Here is a 21843-nt window from a genome sequence, read left to right as displayed (position 1 = left end):
GGGCTGGTGGTGGGCTTCCCCCCACCAGCCCCAAAGAGCAGGTCGAAAGGAACCTGAAGCCTGGAGAGCGAGAGGGGTCAGTGCACACCGACCCCTCTTGCTCTCCAGGCTTCCAAGGTAGCCGCCTGAACGCACCTTAAACGGCACCTTGTTTTAGAGCGGGAAAACAAGAGGGGGAAAGTTCTCCCCCTCTCTGTGCAGCGCCTCCTGCCGCTTCACTGAAGGGGCGCTGGGCAGATTGGGGGAGAATATTTTTTTCTTGTTCTCCCCCCTCTAAAACAAAGTGCGTCCTATTGTCCGGTGTGTCCTATGGTGCGAAAAATACGGTAGTTTGGCCCTCCAGTTAGGAGCTAGAAGTTGTGTTTAGGAGGTTGATCCTGGTTCTAAGTTCCTTGCTAAGTTCTGTGTGCTGTTTATGTACCTCCTCATAAAAGCTGTGCTTGCTGATCCAGGAACTTTCCTTTAATCCATTTGCTGTCCAAACTCATTCCCTTGGAAACTATCTCTAATCTTGTGGGGATTAAACAAAAAACAAAAACCGCCGCCACCCTCTCCTCTTTGCCGTGTTCAGGAGGTCTTTCCAAAACTCTGTCTCTTTGGTTTAGAAAATAATGCAGCAGTGAGAATTGGCAGCACTTCGCTCGTGTTCCTGGAAGTTCAGATTGGAGTTCCAGAATTTCTCAGAAAATAGGGATGACTTACGGCGTGTGCATTCCTATTCTTATGCAATTGGGAGTCGCAGCAGTAATCGAGCACAGTCACTTGAACTCTTTATTCAATTAAGGAGGAAATGAACGTTATAACATAGTGATTTAATCGGTGACTCTCATTCCAGTATAGGGATTCATCATGAAGTGACTAAAAGAAGCTTGAGGGGAAGTTCAGAGTTCAGTTCCTCTGCTCCTCCCTCCCTCTCCATCCCACCCCTCCGCTCACGTAAGCACCAGAAGTAAAGGCATTAAATTATCCCTTGTTTCCTGCAAGCTGGAACAAACATATTCAGTCTTTCCAGACCTAGGACCCCCTTTTAACCTAAGCCTGTGTTGGGGACCCAGTGCTGCTGTTGTGACGCACCTTGGATCAGGCCACAGCTCACCAGCTGAAGACCAGGGAGCTAGAAGATACGCCTTGATGTGAATAATACATAATTTTGTGGAAGAGGGAGGCGAAGTTACAAAGTGAAAGAGAGAGACTTCTAATTCAAATACAGTCTCTGTGTAGACATGAACCCAGAATACCAGTTGTCATATTTCAAAAAGTGACAAAGGGGTGTGTGGGTGTGGGTGATTTTTTTTGGGGGGGGAGGTGCTGAACTTTTTTTTTTTTTTTGCAAAATCTCAAAAAAATGAAGTTTTTGAGCTTTTATTTGCATCAGCCATGGCAATAAAATAAAATGTACCGAAGATAGAGGTAATAACTTACCATATTTTTCGCCCTATAGGACGCACCGGCCCATAGGACGCACCTAGTTTTCAGGGGGGGGGATCAAGGAAAAAAATATACCCCCCCCGCAGCTCTGGGAGCAGCGGACAGGCTGCACGCAGCCTGTGCGCTACTCCAAGACCTTCTCCCTGCTTTTGCGGGAGGTGGCGGAATTCCCCCACCTCCTAGAAAAGCTGCGGAGCCCCTTTAAAGAGCGCACGGCTTTTGCGGGCGGTGGGGGAATTCCCCCATCTCCCCCAAAAGCCCGCAGGAGGGAGAAGGGACTGACTCGGCCAGTCAGTCCCTTCTCCCTCCTTGGGGAAAAGCCCCCAAGAGCCGCTCGCTCTTTAAAGGGTGTGCGGCTCCTGCGGGCTTTCCTAGAAGGCGGGGGAATTCCCCCACCTCCTAGAAAAGCTGTGGAGCCCCTTTAAAGAGCGCACGGCTTTTGCCTGCTTTTGCGGGAGGTGGGGGGATTCCCCCATCTCCCGCAAAAGCCCAAAGGAAGGTTGGAGAGTAGCGGGAAGGCGTCGCGCACCTTCCTGCTGCCCCCCATCTTCTGGGGCTGGCGATGGGGGAAGCGCTGCTTTCCCCCACCGCCAGCCTCAAAGCCCGGTTGGAGAGTAGCGGCAAGGCGTCGCGCACCTTCCCGCTGCCCCCCATCCTCTGGGGCTGGCGATGGGGGAAGCGCTGCTTTCCCCCACCGCCAGCCTCAAGGAGCAGACTCTCCTGGCTTCAGTGGAAGCAACGCGAAGCCTCCGGAGCGCAGGCTTGGGAGGCTTCGCGTTGCTATCGCTGAAGCCAAGGAGTCTGCATTCGCCCCATAAGACGCACACACATTTCCCCTTCATTTTTGGAGGGGAAAAAGTGCGTCTTATAGGGCGAAAAATACGGTAACTATGCAAAATATATTCTGGAGGTTTACATCAATCATCAAATAATAAATCTTATTCTAAGTGCCCCTGCTAAAATCTTTGCAGTCACCTGATTATCTTCTTCTGCTAGAAGAAGGACACACTGGCATTGGTTGAACAACCCGGCACAGACAATAATAGGGGGGCAATAACCTCACGCCTTAAATCTTTATAAAGAGAGCAAGCCAGAAGCACATGAGCTCCTGACTCAGTACTGCCATCTCCACATGGACATAACCGTTTTCCCAGCGGAATTTTTTGAAATCGACCCTCAAGTACAGCTGAAGGCAGTATATTTAATCTCACGTAAGTGAAAGCATGTCTGTATTTTGGAATTCTTAAACTTTGCAAATAGGGTGCCAACATATCAAAATGACTAGGCAGAAAATAATCATACCATGGACAAAATTTCCATATTGTGTCCAAATTATTCTGTTGCTCGCTATCATATAGGCGCTGTCAAATTAAATTAAGTTTTTGAGCTATTTTTAAGGAAATTTGCCAAAATACAGACTTCCGACATGGGTTGTCATACAACCCGGACACCTCAGAAATTTCTGCCTGGACACTGTATCCAGCTGCCATATTCCAGCTACATTTAGGAAATTCCAGATGTGTGGCAGCCCTATGCAAGACCTGCCGTTGGGAAGCTTTCCTCCAGCCCTCAATCGTTTTAGTGGTTCTGTTTTTCACCTTTTTGGCTCTCCAGTATCCTTTTTGAGGTGTGGCAACCAGAATGGGATGGGAACCTCCATCCCATGGTCCTAATTTGGTGTGGTGTAGTCTCAGTGTGGCCCATGAGGCAGTTTCCCTGAAACCCACTTGCCCGCATACCGAATGTCATATGGGGAGGTGCAGCTGCCGCCAGGGCACCCTCAAGAACCTGGGGTCAGCTGTGGGAGAGCCAGTGTGGTGTAGTGGTTAAGAGCGGTAGTCTCGTAATCTGGGGAACCGGGTTCGCGTCTCCGCTCCTCCACATGCAGCTGCTGGGTGACCTTGGGCCAGTCACACTTCTTGGAAGTCTCTCAGCCCCACTCGCCTCACAGAGTGTTTGTTGTGGGGGAGGAAGGGAAAGGAGAATGTTAGCCGCTTTGAGACTCCTTAGGGTAGTGATAAAGCGGGATATCAAATCCAAACTCTTCTTCTTCTTCTCCATGGGGAGAACAAGCAGAGTTCAACTCAGCTGATAGCAGTGTTGATGGATGGTTTCTGGACCTGGCAGAGCTGCTAGGGGGCATGGATGCCCAACCATGTTGGTCCCCCCCCCCAATTTTTTTTATTGGTTTTCCAAAATTTTAAACATACATACATACATACATACATACATACATCTTAACTGTACTTGATCCAATCTTAGTAACATTGTTAAGTGACTTCCTCAAATCCCCCCGGCTGCATTTCAGTGTATATCATTGTAACAGTTTCCCAAAACCCATTTTCTCATAAAATTAACTTAGTCACTTAACCTCTTACTTTGTTTTCATTTTGACTTTAAACATATTATTCTCTAAAAGCACATAATTAAATATTAAGCCTATCTGGAATTTGCAAGCTTTTCCAATTAAACTATCTTAGCATATTTAACTAAATAGTCTTCGAATTTCATCCATTCCTCCTGGTACTCCTCCTCCTTCTGGTCGCGGACTCCAGCCATGGTTTTTTGGGTTTTCTCTGCCAACCTTTTCCCTTGCAAAGATAACTATGGACACAAAAGTCCATTACAGATGACCTATGTAGTCAGTATGTTGGACGGCAGCCACAATCCTATTGGTTTTCTATCTGTTTTTATTCATTGAGTTTGTATGGCCCATGAATCTTAAGCTACTGTGGGGCGAGTCAGGGAGGCTCCCTGGCCCTAGCTTCCTTGTACTTTGATGCTTTGCTCCTGCAGCTGAGCTACATTGTCAGCTAGGGTTCTCTTGGTGTCCCTTTAAGGCAGAAATCTTACAGATCAGTGTGCACACCTAAAGTGACAATTTGGCTTTGTGATTTGTACTAAACTACCACACGGTTTTGGGACGCGGGTGGCGCTGTGGGTAAAACCTCAGCGCCTAGGGCTTGCCGATCGCATGGTTGGTGGTTCGAATCCCCGCGGCGGGGTGAGCTCCCGTCTTTCGGTCCCAGCTCCTGCCCACCTAGCAGTTTGAAAGCACCCCTAAGTGCAAGTAGATAAATAGGTACCGCTTTATAGTGGGAAGGTGAACGGCGTTTCCGTGTGCTGCGCTGGTGCCGGCTTGCCAGAGCAGCTTCGTCATGCTGGCCACGTGACCCGGAAGTGTCTCCGGACAGCGCTGGCCCCCGGCCTCTTAAGTGAGATGGGCGCACAACCCTAGAATCGGACACGACTGGCCTGTACGGGCAGGGGTACCTTTACCTTTACCACACGGTTTGGACACAGAAATGTGTGTGCTTGTATGTGAATATTATTATTAAAAATTGTTATTATTCATAATATATGTAACACATGTTTAATTAAAAAACAACCAATTATATGCGTATATGCTTTTAAAGCAACAGTAGCAAATTTATAAAATCAATTCAAATCCAGTACAGATACCAACTGAGAATCGGAGCTTGCTGAAAGAAGAATGTGTTTATTGGGTGCTGAAAAGAAAACGGAGAAGGCAGCTTTCTGATATATAAAGGGAAGGAGCTATATTGGGGGGGGGCATGTTTGACACTTGTAGGTCCCAAGCTGCACAGATATAAACACCTTGCACTTTGCTTGGTAGCTAACTGCCAAGCAGTGCACACCCCCCCATGGCATGATATGGTGGTGGTATTCCACCCCCGTGAGCAGTTGAGCCACCACATTTTGCACCACATGGCAGCCCCACATAGAGCACATTGCAGTAACGAGCCTGGAGGTTGCCCGTACATGGGTGACAGTGCTCAGGCTATCGTGTTCCAGAAACGTCCATCACTGCCTTGCCAACTGAAGCTGGTAAAAGGCTCTTGGAGCCAAGGAGGTCGCCTGGGCCTCTAGCAAGAGACATGGATCCAAGGGCACCCCCAGACTGCACAGGGAGTACAGCTCCATCCAAAGCAGGCAGTTGACCAATTATCCTGACTCAAGAACCGCCCGCCCACGATGCCTGTGTCGTGCCAGGATTCAGAGTCCGTTTAGTGGCACTTGTCCATCCTACTGCTGAGTCCAGGCAGCAGTCCAGGGCTTGCACGGCCGCTCCTGATTCAGATGCGACTGAGAAATAGAGCTGGGTACTGCACCAACGACAGATGGATCAACTTTTATGTGTAAACAGTCATACTCAATGTTCGTCCCATGGATATCTGCTTCTGTTCCTCGAGTTTTGTGCAGTCCAGTCCAGTGGTACCTTGGGTTACAGACGCTTCAGGTTACAGGCTCCACTAACCCAGAAATAGTACCTCGGGTTAAGAACTTTGCTTCAGGATGAGAACAGAAATTGCGCGGCGTTGGCAGCGGGAGGCCCCATTAGCTAAAGTGGTACTTCAGGATAAGAACAGTTTCAGGTTAAGAACAGACCTCCAGAACAAATTAAGTTCTTAACCCGAGGTACCACTGTAACAGCAGTCCCAACAGTCTCCAGCTTCTGTTTCAGATCACTTGGAAGTGTTTTGTCCACTTTGTAAATTGCTGGCCTACTGAAATTCGAACGGGCAGAGAATAAGCTGACCCTGTTCCTGTCACGAGGCCCCACTTTCCCAAATGGTTTACCCTGGGAATATTTTCATGGAGGGTCATTTGGGTACTGCAAGCTTACTTAACGTACTTGATACATCCCTCGTTAGATATTGTTATTGGTGATACAGTGGTGCCTCGCAAGACGAAATTAATTCGTTCCGCGAGTTTTTTCGTCTTGCGAAGCATGGTGTCGGGAAAGTTTTGGAAAAGCTTCAAAAATCACCAAAAACCTCAAAAAAGGCTACCACACCGCGTTCTATGAGTTGCTCCTCGAAGTCAAGTTGCAACTGTATTAACAGTGTTAAGAAAAATGAAAAGATTAACGTATTAATTAACTGTATTAACGGTGTTAAGAAAAAGGAAACAAACTTGCAAGACGTTTTCGTCTTGCGAAGCAAGCCCATAGAGAAATTCGTCTTGTGAAGCAGCTCAAAAACCGCAAAACCCTTTCGTCTAGCGAGTTTTTCGTCTTGCAAGGCATTCGTCTTGCGGGGCACCACTGTATATATATTAAGTAAATATATAAGTGGTAGTGATATCTCACAGTTTTCCTCATTTTTCTTCTTGAGGCACTGAATTTGATAGCTGCGACAGTACAGCATTGCTCCATGTATAGATAACGTCAAATGGCATAACAAATGCTTTAACTAGCCTTTGTCAGGAAAGTTGGGGAGGGCTGAAATCGATTAGCTTTCCCTTGTTTCGAGTGCGCAGGGGCTCGTTAGTAACAGCACACAAGGAAACGTCTCTCCCCAAAACCACACTGGTAATTGCGGGAGCCTCGTGAACTTGGAGGAAAGTTAAGGCAGCAGTTTCAGTGTGTTCACGGAGTATTAAAAGAGCCATTGTAGTTGCTTCTGCAGAAGTGCTGGAATGTATTTCTTTCCAGAGCATTGCAGTAATTTCCTTTTGTTTCAAGTGTGTCAATAGCCCAAATTGAGGGGGGAGGGAACAAAAGAACAAAATGAGCTGTTGCAGAGGAGTAGAAAATGAAGTACTCCCTGCGAATTTTGGAGGCAACTGGCAGTGTGAAGGGCTCGCCTGCCAAGAGGAGAATAGTGCCAGTTCATGATAACTTCTGTTCCTTGTTGGTGCGGGCTCTCTTAGTCTTTCCCCTCTATATATGTAGCTTGCATTTAATTTGGTTCTTATTTTAGATGGATAGCTTTGATTAGTTTTGGATTCAGAAGACAACAGAAAATTACTGTAAAAGTACTTATTCAGTGTGTGCAATGTCTGCTTAGAACTTTTATCCACATTTATTTGCTTTCCTTCAATGAGCTTTTTCTTTGAATTTGAAAAATAGCCCTTTCCTGAAGATTAGCTCTTTGTGGCAGTGCAAGTCATAAAGACTGTTGGGAGGGCTGTTCAGATTTGCCTGTACTTTGCTTCTCTCCCTCCCTCTCTCACATTCTCCCCTTCTTTTTGCCTAATTATGGGGCCTGGTAGTCTTTTGCTTCTGCACTGGACTTTTTCCTAGCCAGCATGGCTTTTGCCAGTCCACAGAAGCTGCAGACGTTGCAGTTTGGAGCAAACAAGGGTTTGTAGGCACTGGTGTAGAAGTAATGCACAGTCTCACGGTCAACTGAAAAATGAAACCATGTGTGCAAAGAATTTGCACTCAAAAGCTGAAGGGAGGACGTAGGTCTACAAGCCTCTTCCTCTCTATAACCATGGTTTAGAGATCAGGCAGTATTGTTGTAGAATCATAAGAGCTGGAGGCTGCATATATCCCAGTCCCCTTGCAATACAGGAGATACATGGCTACAGCATTCTTGATAAGTGACCTTCCAATCGTTGCTTTAAAGTTCCTCAGGAAAGACAGCCCACCTCCCCAAGAACACTGTTCCCCTGCCTAGATGTTTGCAGGGTCAATAACCTCTTCCTAATGTCTAGTTTAGGGACACGGGTGGCGCTGTGGTCTAAACCACTAAGCCTTGGGCTTGCCGATCAGAAGGTCAGCAGTTCGAGTCCCCACAACGGGGTGAGCTCCCGTTGCTCGGTCCCTGCTCCTGCCCACCTAGCAGTTCGAAAGCACGTCAGAGTGCAAGTAGATAAACAGGTACCGCTCTGGCAGGAAGGTAAATGACATTTCCGTGCGCTGCTCTGGTTTCGGTGTTCCATTGCGCCAGAAGTGGCTTAGTCATGCTGGCCACATGACCCAGAAGAACTGACTACGGACAAACGCTGGCTCCCTTGGCCTGTAAAGCGAGATGAGTGCCACAACCCCAGAGTTGTCTGCAACTGTACTTAACTGTCAGAGGTCCTTTACCTTTTAATGTTTAGTTTAAACCCCTTTTCTTGTAAGTTGAACCTGTTGGTTAGGGTCCTGTCCTCTGGAGCAGCATAAACAACCACTCCATCAATGTGACAGCGCTTCAGGTATTTGAGTACAGTACTGCTATCATATTAAGTATACCGTATTTTTCGCTCTATAACACGCACCAGACCATAACACGCACGTAGCTTTTAGAGGAGGAAAACAAGAAAAAAAATATTCTAAACGAAATAGTGGATATATGATTTTTGTGGTTCATGCTGTGGCCACAGACATGTGATCTGACAGTGAGTTTGGAGTAGCCCAATGCAAAAATCCTGAGGATCCATGTGGATCCATGCTTTGTAACCACGGAGGAGGGAAGGAAGGGGAACCATGGATCCTCTGCTCACAACTGCAGCAGATCCCCCCTGCCACCCGCAGGCATTCGCTCCATAACACGCACAGACATTTCCCCTTACTTTCTAGGAGGAAAAAAGTGAGTGTTATGGTGCAAAAAATACGGTAATAATTTTATTATTTATGTGGCGCCCATCTGACAGGGTTAGCCCTGCCACTCAGGGAAACTCCCAACAAAATATTGACAACACAATCTCACCCCTTAATTGTGTTTTCCCCCAGACTAAACGTAACTAGAGCCTTCAGTCTTTCTTCATAAGGCTTGGTGACCATCTTTGTTGCTTTTCCTCTGGACACATTCTAGTTGGTCAATATCCTTCCTAAACTGTGGTGCTCAGAGCTGGACACAGTATTCCAAGTGAGCTCTGTCTGAAGAAGTACAGAGGGATATCATGATCTGGACCACTGTACTTCACTTGATGCAGCCTACCATAGTTTTTGCCTTTTCAGCTGCTAACGTGTTTAGCTTGTGGTTTAGTAGATCCCCTAGGCTTTTTCACATCTATGGTTGTGTCAAGCCAGGTGTAAGTCACCCTCTTATTTCTTGATGCAGTGGAGCTACCATTTCCCAGTTCTTCCTCCTGCTCTGAACAAAGCTTCAGAATACCTTTTTGTTATTTTTAACATCTCTTCTAAGCCTAAGCTCATTCTGACCTTCAGCTGGTTTCCTGACACTCTCCCTACAAGCTTTGGCTACCGATTGGTACTGCCTTTGCTTCCTGTTCTATCCTTGCAAGATTTTTGGGGAAAGATGCTCGAGTTCTGATCTTAACCCTGGGTTCAGGCTGAAGTGAAGCAAGAACAAAACGCTTTAAGAACAGACACAAAGGCTGGGAGAATTGAGAAGCAGAGGGAAGGCTTTGATGGCTGGTGGTTTTGGAGACCTAAATGGTGGGTTCGAGGCAGGTAGCAGAAATTGTGTTGTTGATGTTTTTGTAGACTGTCTTTGGGTTTTTTAGTCCACAAGTCATATAGGACAACTGTAGGTGAATTTTACTATAAAACGGTCTAATGGCAGATTCCATCTTTTTAAGAAAACCTTTTGAAAGCTTGTTGATAAATGGAAACAATAGCTTTGTGTAATTTCGAGGGCATATACTGAAGGGTGAATTTCATGTTCAGCTTTGAGTTTATTCTCAAGCTAATATACATCTCTCATGCATTTCAATTTTTTTCCTATTACAACATTTTAATTAAAATTAATATCTCCTCTTCTTCAGTACCATCTCTGTCATTCGGCATTAGTTAGAAATGCAGCTGTTTCTCTATTCCCTAAACAAGGCAAATAAGAAGTTACCTTTTTGGAATTCCAGTACCTTATTCCTTCTTTAAATAAATATTTGGTGTGGGTTTTGAGTAGAGTGACTGTAGACTTTTAGCAATGCATTCCATGTTCTTGATAGACCATTTTCTTTTCCCAAACGGAGTAATTGCTTCTGTATAAGTAAAGCAGTACAGTGGTACCTCGGGTTACAGACGCTTCAGGTTACAGACTCCACTAACCCAGAAATAGTACCTCGGATTAAGAACTTTGCTTCAGGATGAGAACAGAAATCGTGCTCCGGCTGTGTGGTGGCAGCAGGAGGCCCCATTAGCTAAAGTGGTGCTTCAGGTTAAGAACAGTTTCAGGTTAAGAACGGACCTCCAGAACGAATTAAGTTCTTAACCCGAGGTACCACTGTACTTTAAAACCAGACATACACAATTGTGGAGAAAGCACAGTGACAACTGTTGCTGTTTGCCACCTCATCAAAATGATTCAAAACTACTTTCTGCATCTCGTTTACAAATTGAGTCAAATTGGGCAATTGGAATTGATATTAGTCAAATAAAAGAAAACTCAAGCTGTACTCCCACCCCCCTCGATGACTAGCCCTAGGAAGCACATATGTTTTTGACCACAGCACATGCCTTCATTTTTAAAAATTTAAACCAGAGGTGAGGCACCATTTTTGGGTTTAAGCTGGTGACTGCATCCCTTCAGGGGAAAGTCATCAGGAGCGTGGGGTCATCAGGACCATGCTTTGCAAAGGTGCTCTGCAGAGCATAGCTGTCAACTTACAGATTTGAAAATAAGGGGCCAGCAGCCTTGAAAATAAGGGACCTGCAGCCTCACCTGTTCCAGGCACTCCAGTCTTCCTGTCCTCCTGCAGTCTGGTCAAACTCATGCTGGTAGCTTCGAGAACACTGTCCAACCAACTTTGTAACCAGAGGTTCAACTGAACAGAATCTGAATCACATGCACCACAAGGCCTATGCAGTCTCAACTTAAGATGGCTCCCCGGCCTGGCTTTGCACTGCAAAGTTTGCAGCAGCACGTGCAACAAAATGGCGTCCAGCATTCAAAACCCCCCTCAGCTTGCATTAACTAGCCACACACAAGGCATGCAAGCTCCACCCCCCAGTCGTTCTTAGACTTCTTATTGGGTGAGCAACACAGCCAAGCAACACAGTTGGAGCCTCCCTCCTCCCTGGCCGGCAGGGAGGGAGGGAGAGGAGCTGCTTCCTCTGAAATTTAAGGGACATTTAAGGGACATCCATCAATAAGGGACAGCGCTGGAATAAGGGACTGTCCCTTCAAATAAGGGACACTTGACAGCTATGCTGCAGAGTAGTGCAACAAACCCTCACCTTAAAGCTGAAATATCTGGAAGCTGCTACTGGTCACTTGGTCTAAAACAGGGGTCAGCAAACTTTTTCAGCAGGGGGCCAGTCCACTGTCCCTCAGACCTTGTGAGGGGCCAGACTATCTATCTATCTATCTATCTATCTATCTATCTATCTATCTATCTATCTATATATATTGGGGGGTGAACGAATTCCTATGCCCCTCGAATTCCTATGCATTTTAAATAAAAGGACACATTCTACTCATGTAAAAATACGCTGGTTCCCTGACCATCCGCAGGCTGGATTGAGAAGGCGATTGGGCTGGATCTGGCCCCCGGGCCTTAGTTTGCCTACCCATGGTCTAAAACCACCTGTTTCCCTTGTGTCAGTTATTTTCTTGAAGTTGTCTTGTATAATTGGATCAAATGGGCGATGTGAATTTATTTTATAGTGGGTAATGTTTTAAAAGTAGGGTCTGAAATAGCGTTTAACTCACTGCAGGAGTGAAGTCAAATGCCGGCATCCCTTGAGTTTTGACTAAAAATCTTTATTGCTAGAAGGAAGACAGTATTCATTTCCCCAAGTATAAATATATGGCGAGATATTGCAAGCCTGGTCTCTCTGCGCACAGAATATTTGCAGCCTCGGCAGGGATTGGGCACGACACAGAACACTTTCTAATCTTCTGACCTTGCTCCTATGTCCACCTAGATTGCTGTTGCAGTTGGCAACCTGCTGTTATTTGTCTTTAAACACCTTGTATAAATAGACGGTGAAATGATACGTAGGTGAATGTGTGAGCACAGTACAAAACCTCCTCAGGCAAAATAAACTGCATTTTCTGAGGAGAAAATTAAGGCACATTTCAGTGTACAACTGAAATCTGGATTTAGGGGGTGAGCCTCTGGGATAATGAGTGTCCTGCTTCTCTGTGGAGGTTTAGTGTTGCCTGTGACCAACCCAGACTCAAATGAAACTGAGCACACTTCAAAACTTGCATTGAGCAGCTCACTGTGGTATTTTGTTTTGTTTTTGTATTTTGTTTTGTTTTTTTTAGTGCGCCAGGTTCAATTTTAACCTAGGTTGTGAAAGGTCACATGCAATGCCTAATGGTTGTGGGTAGTGATGTTAAATTCTCAAGAATAATCTTTTGGAGAATATTCTCGTTTAATGAGAATATTAGAAAATTTTCATTTAAAATAGGAGAATATCCACTGGTGATGGCACCAATAATTGACATGTTAAGGTTTGGTATGAGGAAACTCAGTACAGTGGTACCTCGGTCTAAGAACAGCCCGGTTTAAGAACGATTTGGTTTACAAACTCCGCAAAACAAAAATAGTGTCCCAGTTTAAGAATTTTACCTCTGTCTAAGAATGGAATCTGAACGGTGGAAGGGCACCAGCGGCGGGAGGTCTCATCAAAGAAAGCACACCTCGGTTTAAGAACGATTTTGGTTTAAGAACGGACTTCTGGAACGGATTAAGTTTGTAAACCAAGGCACCACTGTAGTTGAAATACATATGAATTCAAATGTTCATCAAATTAAATGAATAGCATTTTTTAAAATGTTTTTTGTAGCTCACATTTCAGAACTGCCAATGGTGAATGACACAATGCCCAGTAATGTTACTGGATAAAAAAAATATCATTATTCATTACTTACACTGGCAATATCACAGCTTGACTTATTATTTACTAGATTTTTTAAATGTGGGTTGTAAAACTGGTTCTTTCATTGGAATTTACAGTTTGTGGAGAATATTCTCCGGAGAATTTTCTAGCTGAGAATATTCTTGAGAATATTCTTACCTTACATCACTAGTTGTGGATCAGGAAAACTTACAAAGATGAAGGGAATAGCGCAGGAGGCCACACACATTTGGGTTCCACTTCAGGCAGCAAGATGTTTGGGGAAAGTGCTGCACATCATGCCTAAGCCATTTCATTTCTGGAGCTTAACTGTGGTGCTCAGAGTTCCTCTGTCCTCTTTGATTGCCTCATATCTTCCAGGATATGGCCCTGGCATTCCAGACAGATTCCAGGAACTGTTAGTTGTTAGGAAAGATCCCTTTAGCTTATGGTCCACAGTGTAGGCCTGACGACAGCACTTGATCTGCACAGATTTGTAGGGTGTGTGAACTGTAACTGAAATTCTGCCAAGGCTTGCTCTTGGTTTTTCTGTTAATTTATGAATAAAACAAGTAGAAAACAAGCTTGTTCCCTCTTCTATGCGACAGCCCTTGAGATATTTGAAGATGGCTTTCATATCTCCTCTCATTCTCCTTTTTTCCAGGCTAAACATTCCCAGCTCCTTCAACCATTCCTCATCAGGCTTGGTTTCCAGACCCTGCTTGCTGCTTTATTTTCCATAAGAGACCAGTTCTCTTTATATTCTGAGAGGCAGAGGTTGTTCATGTCATTTCTGAACGAGATCTCCTGCTTTTTTCCTTTTGCTAGGACAGTGTAGATCAGACATCAGCACATACTCGACGTGATCTAGTGGAACCCGGATTCCAAGAACAGTCAAGCCGCCTCTCATTAAATCATCAAGGAGGTAAGAGGAACAGAGTTTAGCTGGCTGTGTTTCTCCATATGGGGGGGGGGGAATCAAATTCAACAATAGCACAATATTTTCATTGGGAGAAAGTACAAATCTGCAAAGTAGCAAACGCTTCTCCAGGTGGGCTACTAAGCAGGGAGAAGAGAGTGGGAATCTTCATGCAGTTGGTGCCTGATACTAAGCATGAACTCATGTTCAAAGAAGATTCCTTCAGCCCTACTCTGTGCAATGTGGCGAAGGTTGGGAAGTGAGGTGTGTGTTTGGGGTCAGCGGGCATGTTATGATATGTGGGCTTGCACATACATACATTATCTGCCCCCACCCACCCTTCAAGAATTCACATGGGGAAATGCTTCTGTCTCCTAACCATGGCTAATGGGAGAAGCGTTACAGCCCATTTTGCATGTAGCACCACGATAAACCCTGGCTAAGTGAAAATGCCTGTGGGTACCGTATTTTTCGCCCTATAGGACGCACCTTTTCCCCTCCAAAAATGAAGGGGAAATGTGTGTGCGTCCTATGGGGCGAATGCAGGCTTTCACGGAAGCCTGGAGAGCGAGAGGGGTCGGTGCGCACCGACCCCTCTTGCTCTCCAGGCTTCAGGAGAGCCCCGTCGCCAGCCCCGCAAACTCAGGGGACAGCGGGAGAGGCGCAGCGCGCCTTTGCCACTGTCCCCCGACTTGGCTAGAAGGCTGGCGGGGGGAGAAGCCTGCTCCTCCCCGTCGCCAGCCCTGCAAACTCGGGGGACAGCGGGAGAAGGCTGGCGGAGGGCTTTCCCCTCCTCCAGCCCCGCAAGCTCCCAGAGCGATGCCAAAGCCCGAGCTTCCCCAGCCCTGCACCTGGGGGGGGGGGGGAATAAATTTTTTCCCTTTATTTCCGCCCCCCAAAATCTAGGTGCGTCCTATAGGGCGAAAAATACGGTATTCACAGGGGGAACTGTGGCTCCTCTGCTCCTTCGCTGGCCATGGAGCTGCAATGCTACTGAGAACTAAGCTCTGGGTTGGCTTAGCATGACATGCAAACTCAGGCTAATGGTTTTTCTCCCCCAGACCACAAGCAGTAAGCCAAGAATGAATTTTGACTACAGCCTGTGCTTTATTGGAACATTTCTCCACAAGCTGATTGTTGAAATTCACGTTCTCCTGGATCTTTTGTGTTGTGGTACAAGAACAGGATGGGATGCGGGTGTAAACCACTGTGGTGTAACCCACTGAGCCTTGGGCTTGCCAATCGGAAGGTCGGCGGTTCAAATCCCCGCGATGGGGTGAGCTCCCGTTGCTCGGTCCCGGCTCCTGCCAACCTAGCAGTATGAAAGCACACCAAAAAATAAATAGGTGGGGAGGTAAATGGCGGGAAGGTAAATGGCGTTTCCGTGCGCTGCTCTGGTTTTGCCAGAAGCAGCTTAGTCATGCTGGCCACATGACCCAGGAAAACTGTCTGCGGACAAACGTCGGCTCCCTCGGCCAGTAAAGCGAGATGAGCACCACAACCCCAGAGTCGTTCGTGACTGGACTTAACTGTCAGGGGTCCTTTACCTCCCCCTTTTTTTTTAAATACAAAAACAGGAGTGTCTATCAATAGCTGTCTCACTCACAGTAGCTGCCTTTTAGGGAAGAAAACCTGCTGATCTGTGAAAAATTCAGAATGTTTGGGACTAATTCAGTGTGATTTTAGGATAATCTGTTACAAGTGGTTTTGGGAAGTGGAGCTTAATTTTGAGACAGTTCGTGTGAGGTTTCATATCAATGAGGAGAGAGATGATGCGTTCCTTATTAGCTTCCGGGACTGAGTCCTGGTTAACATGTCTGCATCACACAGTCTGCTTACATTCAGTACCTGTTGTAAGCATTTATTTCCAAAGTAGCAGCAGGCTGTCATGCCTTTAAGGTCTCCTAAACTACTCTTTGCCCCACGTTTCCAGCAAGGAGAGTTCACCCTCGTGGCAGTATGTGTGCTGCTATGTGCAATTTCCTGAACAAAGGCAAAAAAACAACAAAAAACCTGGAAGGGGGAATTCCTTGCTCCTCCTATCAGAGAACAGCGCCTCATCTTCCTGCTGTGAGCAGTGGCAGCTCCAGACTTGCCTGATAGCAGGGTGTGGCAATGGCTGGATCACACGGCCCGGTTGCCTGTAGGTGCTCTCGGAATTGGCAGCCATTGCAGATGGCTCCTGAGGCTTCCCTTTCTAGTTTGGACGCAAGAACTGAGACAAAAGGGTTTTCTGAACAGCACAACAATTGCAGCGCTGCTCAGGTGCCTCAACGGTGCCATGTGTTAGCATTTTTGAAAGTATTTTACATGCCACCTTGCACTGTTCCTGCAAATTCTGTTACTGGAAAGGCTAAAGTGAAAGGCAACTCTCTCCCAAAGCTGCAGTATTAGGATCTCAGTTAGGATGTATACTGCAGATCCAGAAAGGCAGGGCAAGGTGAGGTGACCACCTCAGGAAGCAGGGTCCACAGCTACCCTCACCCCTTCTTCCCTGGTGGGGAGGGGAGGGGTGGCATGGCATTTTGGGGTCCACCTCAGGTGCCCAAATGTCTTGGACCAGCCCTGCATAAAGGGCAAAGATGAGCAGACTCAAAGAAGCTCTTGGAATCAAGAAGGCTTCATTTAGAAAATGAGAACAAGGGATGCTAAAAAAAGAATTTTGAGGAGCAAATAAAGGAGGATAAGGAGATTACAGAGAAGCTGAAGGAATTGTTTGCATCTCCCTTCACAGAGGAAGATACAGTGATACCTCAGGTTACATACGCTTCAGGTTACAGACTCCGCTAACCCAGAAATCTTACCTCGGGTTAAGAACTTTGCTTCAGGATGAGAACAGAAATCATGCTCCGGCGGCGCAGCAGCAGTAGGAGGCCCCATTAGCTAAAGTGGTGCTTCAGGTTAAGAACAGTTTCAGGTTAAGAACGGATCTCCAGAACAAATTAAGTATTTAACCCAAGGTACCACTGTATAGCGTATTTCTATGTGCTTGAACTTTCACAGGAAGGGACTCTGGGAAACTGAGGCAAATAGTAGGGACAATAGATAAAGTTCTGGGCCATGTTGACAAAATAAAAACTGGCATGTCACCAGATCCGGATGGCATCCACCCAAGAGTTCTCAAAGGACTCAAGTGTGAAATTGCTGATCTTCTAACAAAAATATCTTAAGACCAGCCTCTCTAATTCAGGATTGCCAAGTGCCCAATGTAACTCCAATTTTTGTTTTTTGTTTTTAAAAAAAGATCTGGGGAGAGTCCTGAAACTTAAAGACTTGATAGCTTAGTGTCTGTTCTGGGTAAACTAGTGGAAGGCATTGTTAGTAGAATTGCTAAGCGTATAGAACAGGGATGAGAAACTCCCATCTCCTAGCCATTGGCTCCCTATCCCTCATGCCAAAGGGCAGAACCGGCTCAGTAACCCATTAGAGTTCTTTGAGAGGGCCAACAAGCCTGTTAGAGGCGATCCAGTTGACACTGTGCCTTTAGACATTTAAAAAGTTGTCGACAATGCACCTCACCACCAAAGAGCCCAGAATAAGCTTGGGAATCATGGAGTAAGAGGAGAGGGCCCTCTTGTGGATCAGTAACTGGCCGAGAAACAGGAAGCAGAGAGCGGGAATCAATGGATAATTCTTCTCGTGGAGGGATGTACAAAGTGGAGTTCCCAAAGACTGGTATTAGTGCTATTAAACAAAATCATGGGTAAAGTAGTGCAAAAAAACCAACTAATTTCATAAGTGGCATTTGTATCTAATAGGAACCCCCCCAAGTTTCTTTTCCTACATATTTTGTTTCTTAAATGCTGTGGGGGCACCTCGCATGGCCATGTCCCGCACCCCAAAGAAGCATTGGTGTGAATGCAGTTCAATGCCGCATCACATTTCCCCAAAGGTATGGCTACATCATGAATTAGAAGACCGAGCTGTTCTTACTCTGCCCAGCCAGACGCTCAGCCTCGGATTCGCTTAAGCCTGGTTTCCAACTCTGGGAAGCCTTAGTCCTTTGTATGCCTTTTCAATTTCCAGTTCTAAACACAGGCTTGGTGAACAAACTTGAGTGTTTCAAGTACTAGCATATTATGAAATGTTTCAGTAATTTTTACTGGCATTCTAATTTAGTTGCTCTTATTTTGGACTACTGCAATGCACTCTGCATGGGGCTACCTTTGAAGGTGACTCGGAAACTACAGCTAATCCAGAATGCGGCAGCTAGACTGGTGACTGGGAGCAGCCGCCGAGACCACATAACACCGGTCTTGAAAGACCTACATTGGCTCCCAGTACGTTTCCGAGCACAATTCAAAGTGCTGGTGTTGACCTTTAAAGCCCTAAACGGCCTCAGTCCTGTATACCTGAAGGAGCGTCTCCACCCCCATCGTTCTGCCCGGACGCCGAGGTCCAGCGCCGAGGGCCTTCTGGCGGTTCACGAGAAGCAAAGCTACAGTGGCGCCTGCCCTGTGGAACGCCCTCCCATCAGATGTCAAAACGATAAACAACTACCTGACATTCAGAAGACATCTTAAGGCAGCCCTGTTCAGGGAAGTTTTTAATGTATGATATTTTAGTGGGTTTTTTTGGTTTCTATGGAAGCCGCCCAGAGTGGCTGGGGAAACCCAGCCAGATGGGCGGGGTACAAATAATAAATTATTATTATTATTATTATTATTATTATTATTATTATTATTATTATTATTTTCCTCAGTCATATCAGCTAGTTTGGCTTAAAATGTGCAAACAATCACTTATTTATTTATTTATGTATTTATGAAGTCCTGGATTACAAATACTTGGTTCCTGAGAGTAAGTGCAAGTATTGTGTCTGCACTTTTCAAAGGAAGCACTGCCACCTGCTGGTTACCTGCTTCAAATCCACCAGCTGCCTTTTACTTTGTGCTGCTCTCCATCTCTGACAACTCTGCTTAATCCTGGTTGTAAAGATTCTAAGCAGAGCGCTACAAAAAACACACGCGACCCCATATTTATTTTTTAAAAGTATTTATAAACCGCTAAACCACAAAACATATCAGTTTACAACAGTAGAAAGCTAAAAGCCAAAACAAATTAAAAGCATGAAAAACGAATTAAAAGCAAAAATGTTAAAAGCAAGCACCAGTAAACCATTGTGGGAGGTTTACTCTTAATTGCCTGCGTAGACCAAGCGGAATAAAAGCTTTCAGCAGGCATTTAGAAGCTGGCACAGCAGATGCCCCCTGAATCTATTGGGAGAGAGTTCCACAGGACTGGGCCAATGACTATTTTAGACTAATGGCTAAATTTCTTGTTGTCGCCAAACGATCCTCACCAACTTGGGGAATGACCAGAGACACTCCTGTGGATGATCTCAGTGAACGAGCTGGAATATAAAGGTTCATGTGATCCCTGAGGTTTCCTGGGCCCAAGTTGTTCAGGGCTTTGTAAATCAATGGGAGAATAGCTCCAGAGGTCCGTCCTCTTGAGTCAGGAGTAACCAACCTTCAGACCACACGGAACAGTTTTCCCAGGGGGCTCCCCAAGGTTGCAGTGGAATGTCTCTTTGCTTTCTACGCTGTGATCTGGTAGGCTCCTAAGCGACACTCCAGCCCTCTTGCAGTCTATTGACCTTAGAAATCGCCTTATTGCTTCGACCCATATTAAAAATTAACCCAAGTTCAATGACAGCACAAGCTGTGGTCAACGTAAAACAGAAGCGAAAGGAGTGCTGTTGAAGGGGTGGGGTGCGTAGAAAGAGGAGTGCTTTCTCAAAATGCTAAATCCTGGTTTAGCTTTGCAACTGAATCAGTCCAGTATGTGTTCCACCTACCTGGGCAAACCTGTCCCTTACATTCTTTCTCCAGGATGTACCAGTAGTGCCAGCTGTGCCCCTGTTTTGTTGCTTCTGACTGTCAGTGTGTCTGTCTTCTTGTTTCTTTTCAGATGATGATGTGGACTTGGAAGCGTTAGTTAATGATATGAACTCCTCGTTTGAAAGTTTGTACACCCCCTACAACGTGCATTCAGAAAGCACCCCACTCCTTCACAATGGCCAGCTGCCAGCCTCAGGAACAAATTCACTGCAGCCTGTATCTCCAAAGCAGAAAGTGCAGAGGTCTCAGCCAGTGTGCATCATGGCAGTCAGGTATGGAAGCAATTGAGCAATGCCTTCCTCAAAAGAGTTCTGGAGCAAACCAACATGGTGAGCCAGTGTAGCTCAATAGAAAAAAACATAGTCCTGGATTCTGATAATAGAACTAAGCGAACGACATTTCCCCTCTGCTTCAGTTGCTATCTGTGTTCAATGGGACGAGTACTGTCTTATTTTAGTGGTTTTGTACAGGAATAATCGAACCAGTCCTTGGCCTTAGAAGCCGTGGTATATAAATTAAATAATATTTTGCACGGCATTTCCTGAGTTTCAGATAGATGTTTGTGTGCTTCCCTGCCCTCCCACCTGAAACATGATTTTCCCTCCCTACCCCCTACCATGGCATCTTTAACCAAAACTCAGGGTTACATCTGCACCAACTTTAACTGAGGCTAATACTGACCAGGTACCCACCTGAAAGCCTTCTTTTGTTCTACAGACGCCTTCAAGAGGAGGAACAGTTCAGAACATCCTCCTTGCCTGCCATACCGAACCCTTTTCCTGAGCTTTGCAGCCCCACAAGTTCACCTGTCTTGGCCCCCGGATCTCTACCTCAGAATCAGCCTGCAAATAAACAGGTGAGATTTGTCTTTTCTGTTGCATTTTTAGAATGGTTGACTGTTTTTATCATACTGAGTTTTTGATTTAGGGATTTTGGAACTGGCACCTTAATCACAAGAAGATGAAGAGAAATGTAATGTTTTACTAAAAATAAAACTTATTTCCCACGAGTAGTGTAAAGACTTGTAAGTAACACGGTCTGCAGACTTCAAAGCTTTTTTTTTTTTTAAAAAAAGTCTTGTCCGTACAAAGCTCATCAAAATCCTTCTGCATACAGAAGGCTGTTCTAGTGAGTGAAGAAATCCAAGTTTGGTATGTTCTTTGACTTTTAGTACTGTAGGCAAAGACTCATTTATTTTGGAATACCAAAAAGTTGCTTGGAGTTATCAGTGACTGGATTTATATGGCATATCCAGAGCTCTTACCTGCCATCTTGCTGTCTTAATGTTGTTTCTACAGTAGCTGCATTACTTTTTAAAAAGCATTTAATACAGCCATGCAATTAAATTAGAAGGGATTTTTTGGGTCTTTCCTTGTCATAGAAATTAAAGAAGAAAAGGGTAGCATCAGGAGGAAGGGAGCTGTGAGGCATCCTAGCCAGTGAGAAATATCTTCAGCATAAAAACCTCCAAATATAATTGTGAACTAATTGGGTTTTTATTGAACAGTGTCGGATAAATAACATCTTTCACGGTTTTCCCCCCCCCATACAAACTGGTAAATTTCATAACAAATCAGCCCCAGCTCATGGGTTATGATGCTAACTTTTAAAACTACCCAATGTTTGTTTTAAACCAGAACCCTTGTTTGAATGTAAATCTTCCTTGGATGGGATTCTTTAAAAATGAAACTACCGTATTTTTCGTCCTATAGGACACAATTTCCCCCCTCCAAAAATGGAGGGGAAATGTGTGTGCGTCCTATGGGGCGAATGCAGGCTTTCGCTGAAGCCTGGAGAGCCCCACCGCCAGCCCCACAAGCTCGGGGTACAGCAGGGAGGCGCAGCGCGCCCAGGCTTAGCTTCGCGCAGCTCTCCGCAAGCCGTGGGTGCCCGGCGCTGGGCTCCCATGCTTGCGGAGAGCTGCATTTTCTGGGGTCGGGGGAAGCTCAGGCTTCCCCTGCCCCAGCCCCGCGCCTGGGGGGGGGGGAAATAATTTTTCCCCTTTATTCCCCCCCCCCAAAAAATTAGGTGCGTCCTATGGGCCGGTGCGTCCTATAGGGCGAAAAATACGGTAAATTCTTACAAACTTCTCCCGGCCACACAATAGGAAGAGGGGGGTGGGAGCACATGACCCTGACCCTTCGCTCAGGCTTATTTAGGCCTGT

The 21843-nt window shown here is 45.8% G+C and overlaps 1 protein-coding gene across 18 annotated transcripts in view; it reads left to right on the top strand.

Moving 5' to 3' along the window:
• The window catches only part of GRB10 (growth factor receptor bound protein 10), a 99352-nt gene that overhangs the window by 36235 nt on the left and 41274 nt on the right, over nucleotides 1-21843 (top strand). For 11 of the 18 annotated variants that reach the window (XM_083473187.1, XM_083473177.1, XM_083473190.1 and 8 more), the window contains exons 3-5: nucleotides 13745-13841; nucleotides 19749-19950; nucleotides 20396-20534. In XM_083473187.1, the coding sequence (XP_083329313.1) occupies nucleotides 13745-13841; nucleotides 19749-19950; nucleotides 20396-20534 (438 nt within the window). The remainder of the gene's footprint in view (nucleotides 1-13744; nucleotides 13842-19748; nucleotides 19951-20395; nucleotides 20535-21843) is intronic. The other 7 variants (XM_083473184.1, XM_083473179.1, XM_083473182.1 and 4 more) reach the window with 1 other exon arrangement.

The sequence above is a fragment of the Podarcis liolepis genome (assembly GCF_965112155.1).
Source record: "Podarcis liolepis genome assembly, chromosome: 13".
In the NCBI taxonomy this organism is placed as follows: Eukaryota; Metazoa; Chordata; class Lepidosauria; order Squamata; family Lacertidae; genus Podarcis; species Podarcis liolepis.
Note: the sequence above shows the minus strand (reverse complement) of the source record. Positions and strands in the feature narration are given on the sequence as shown.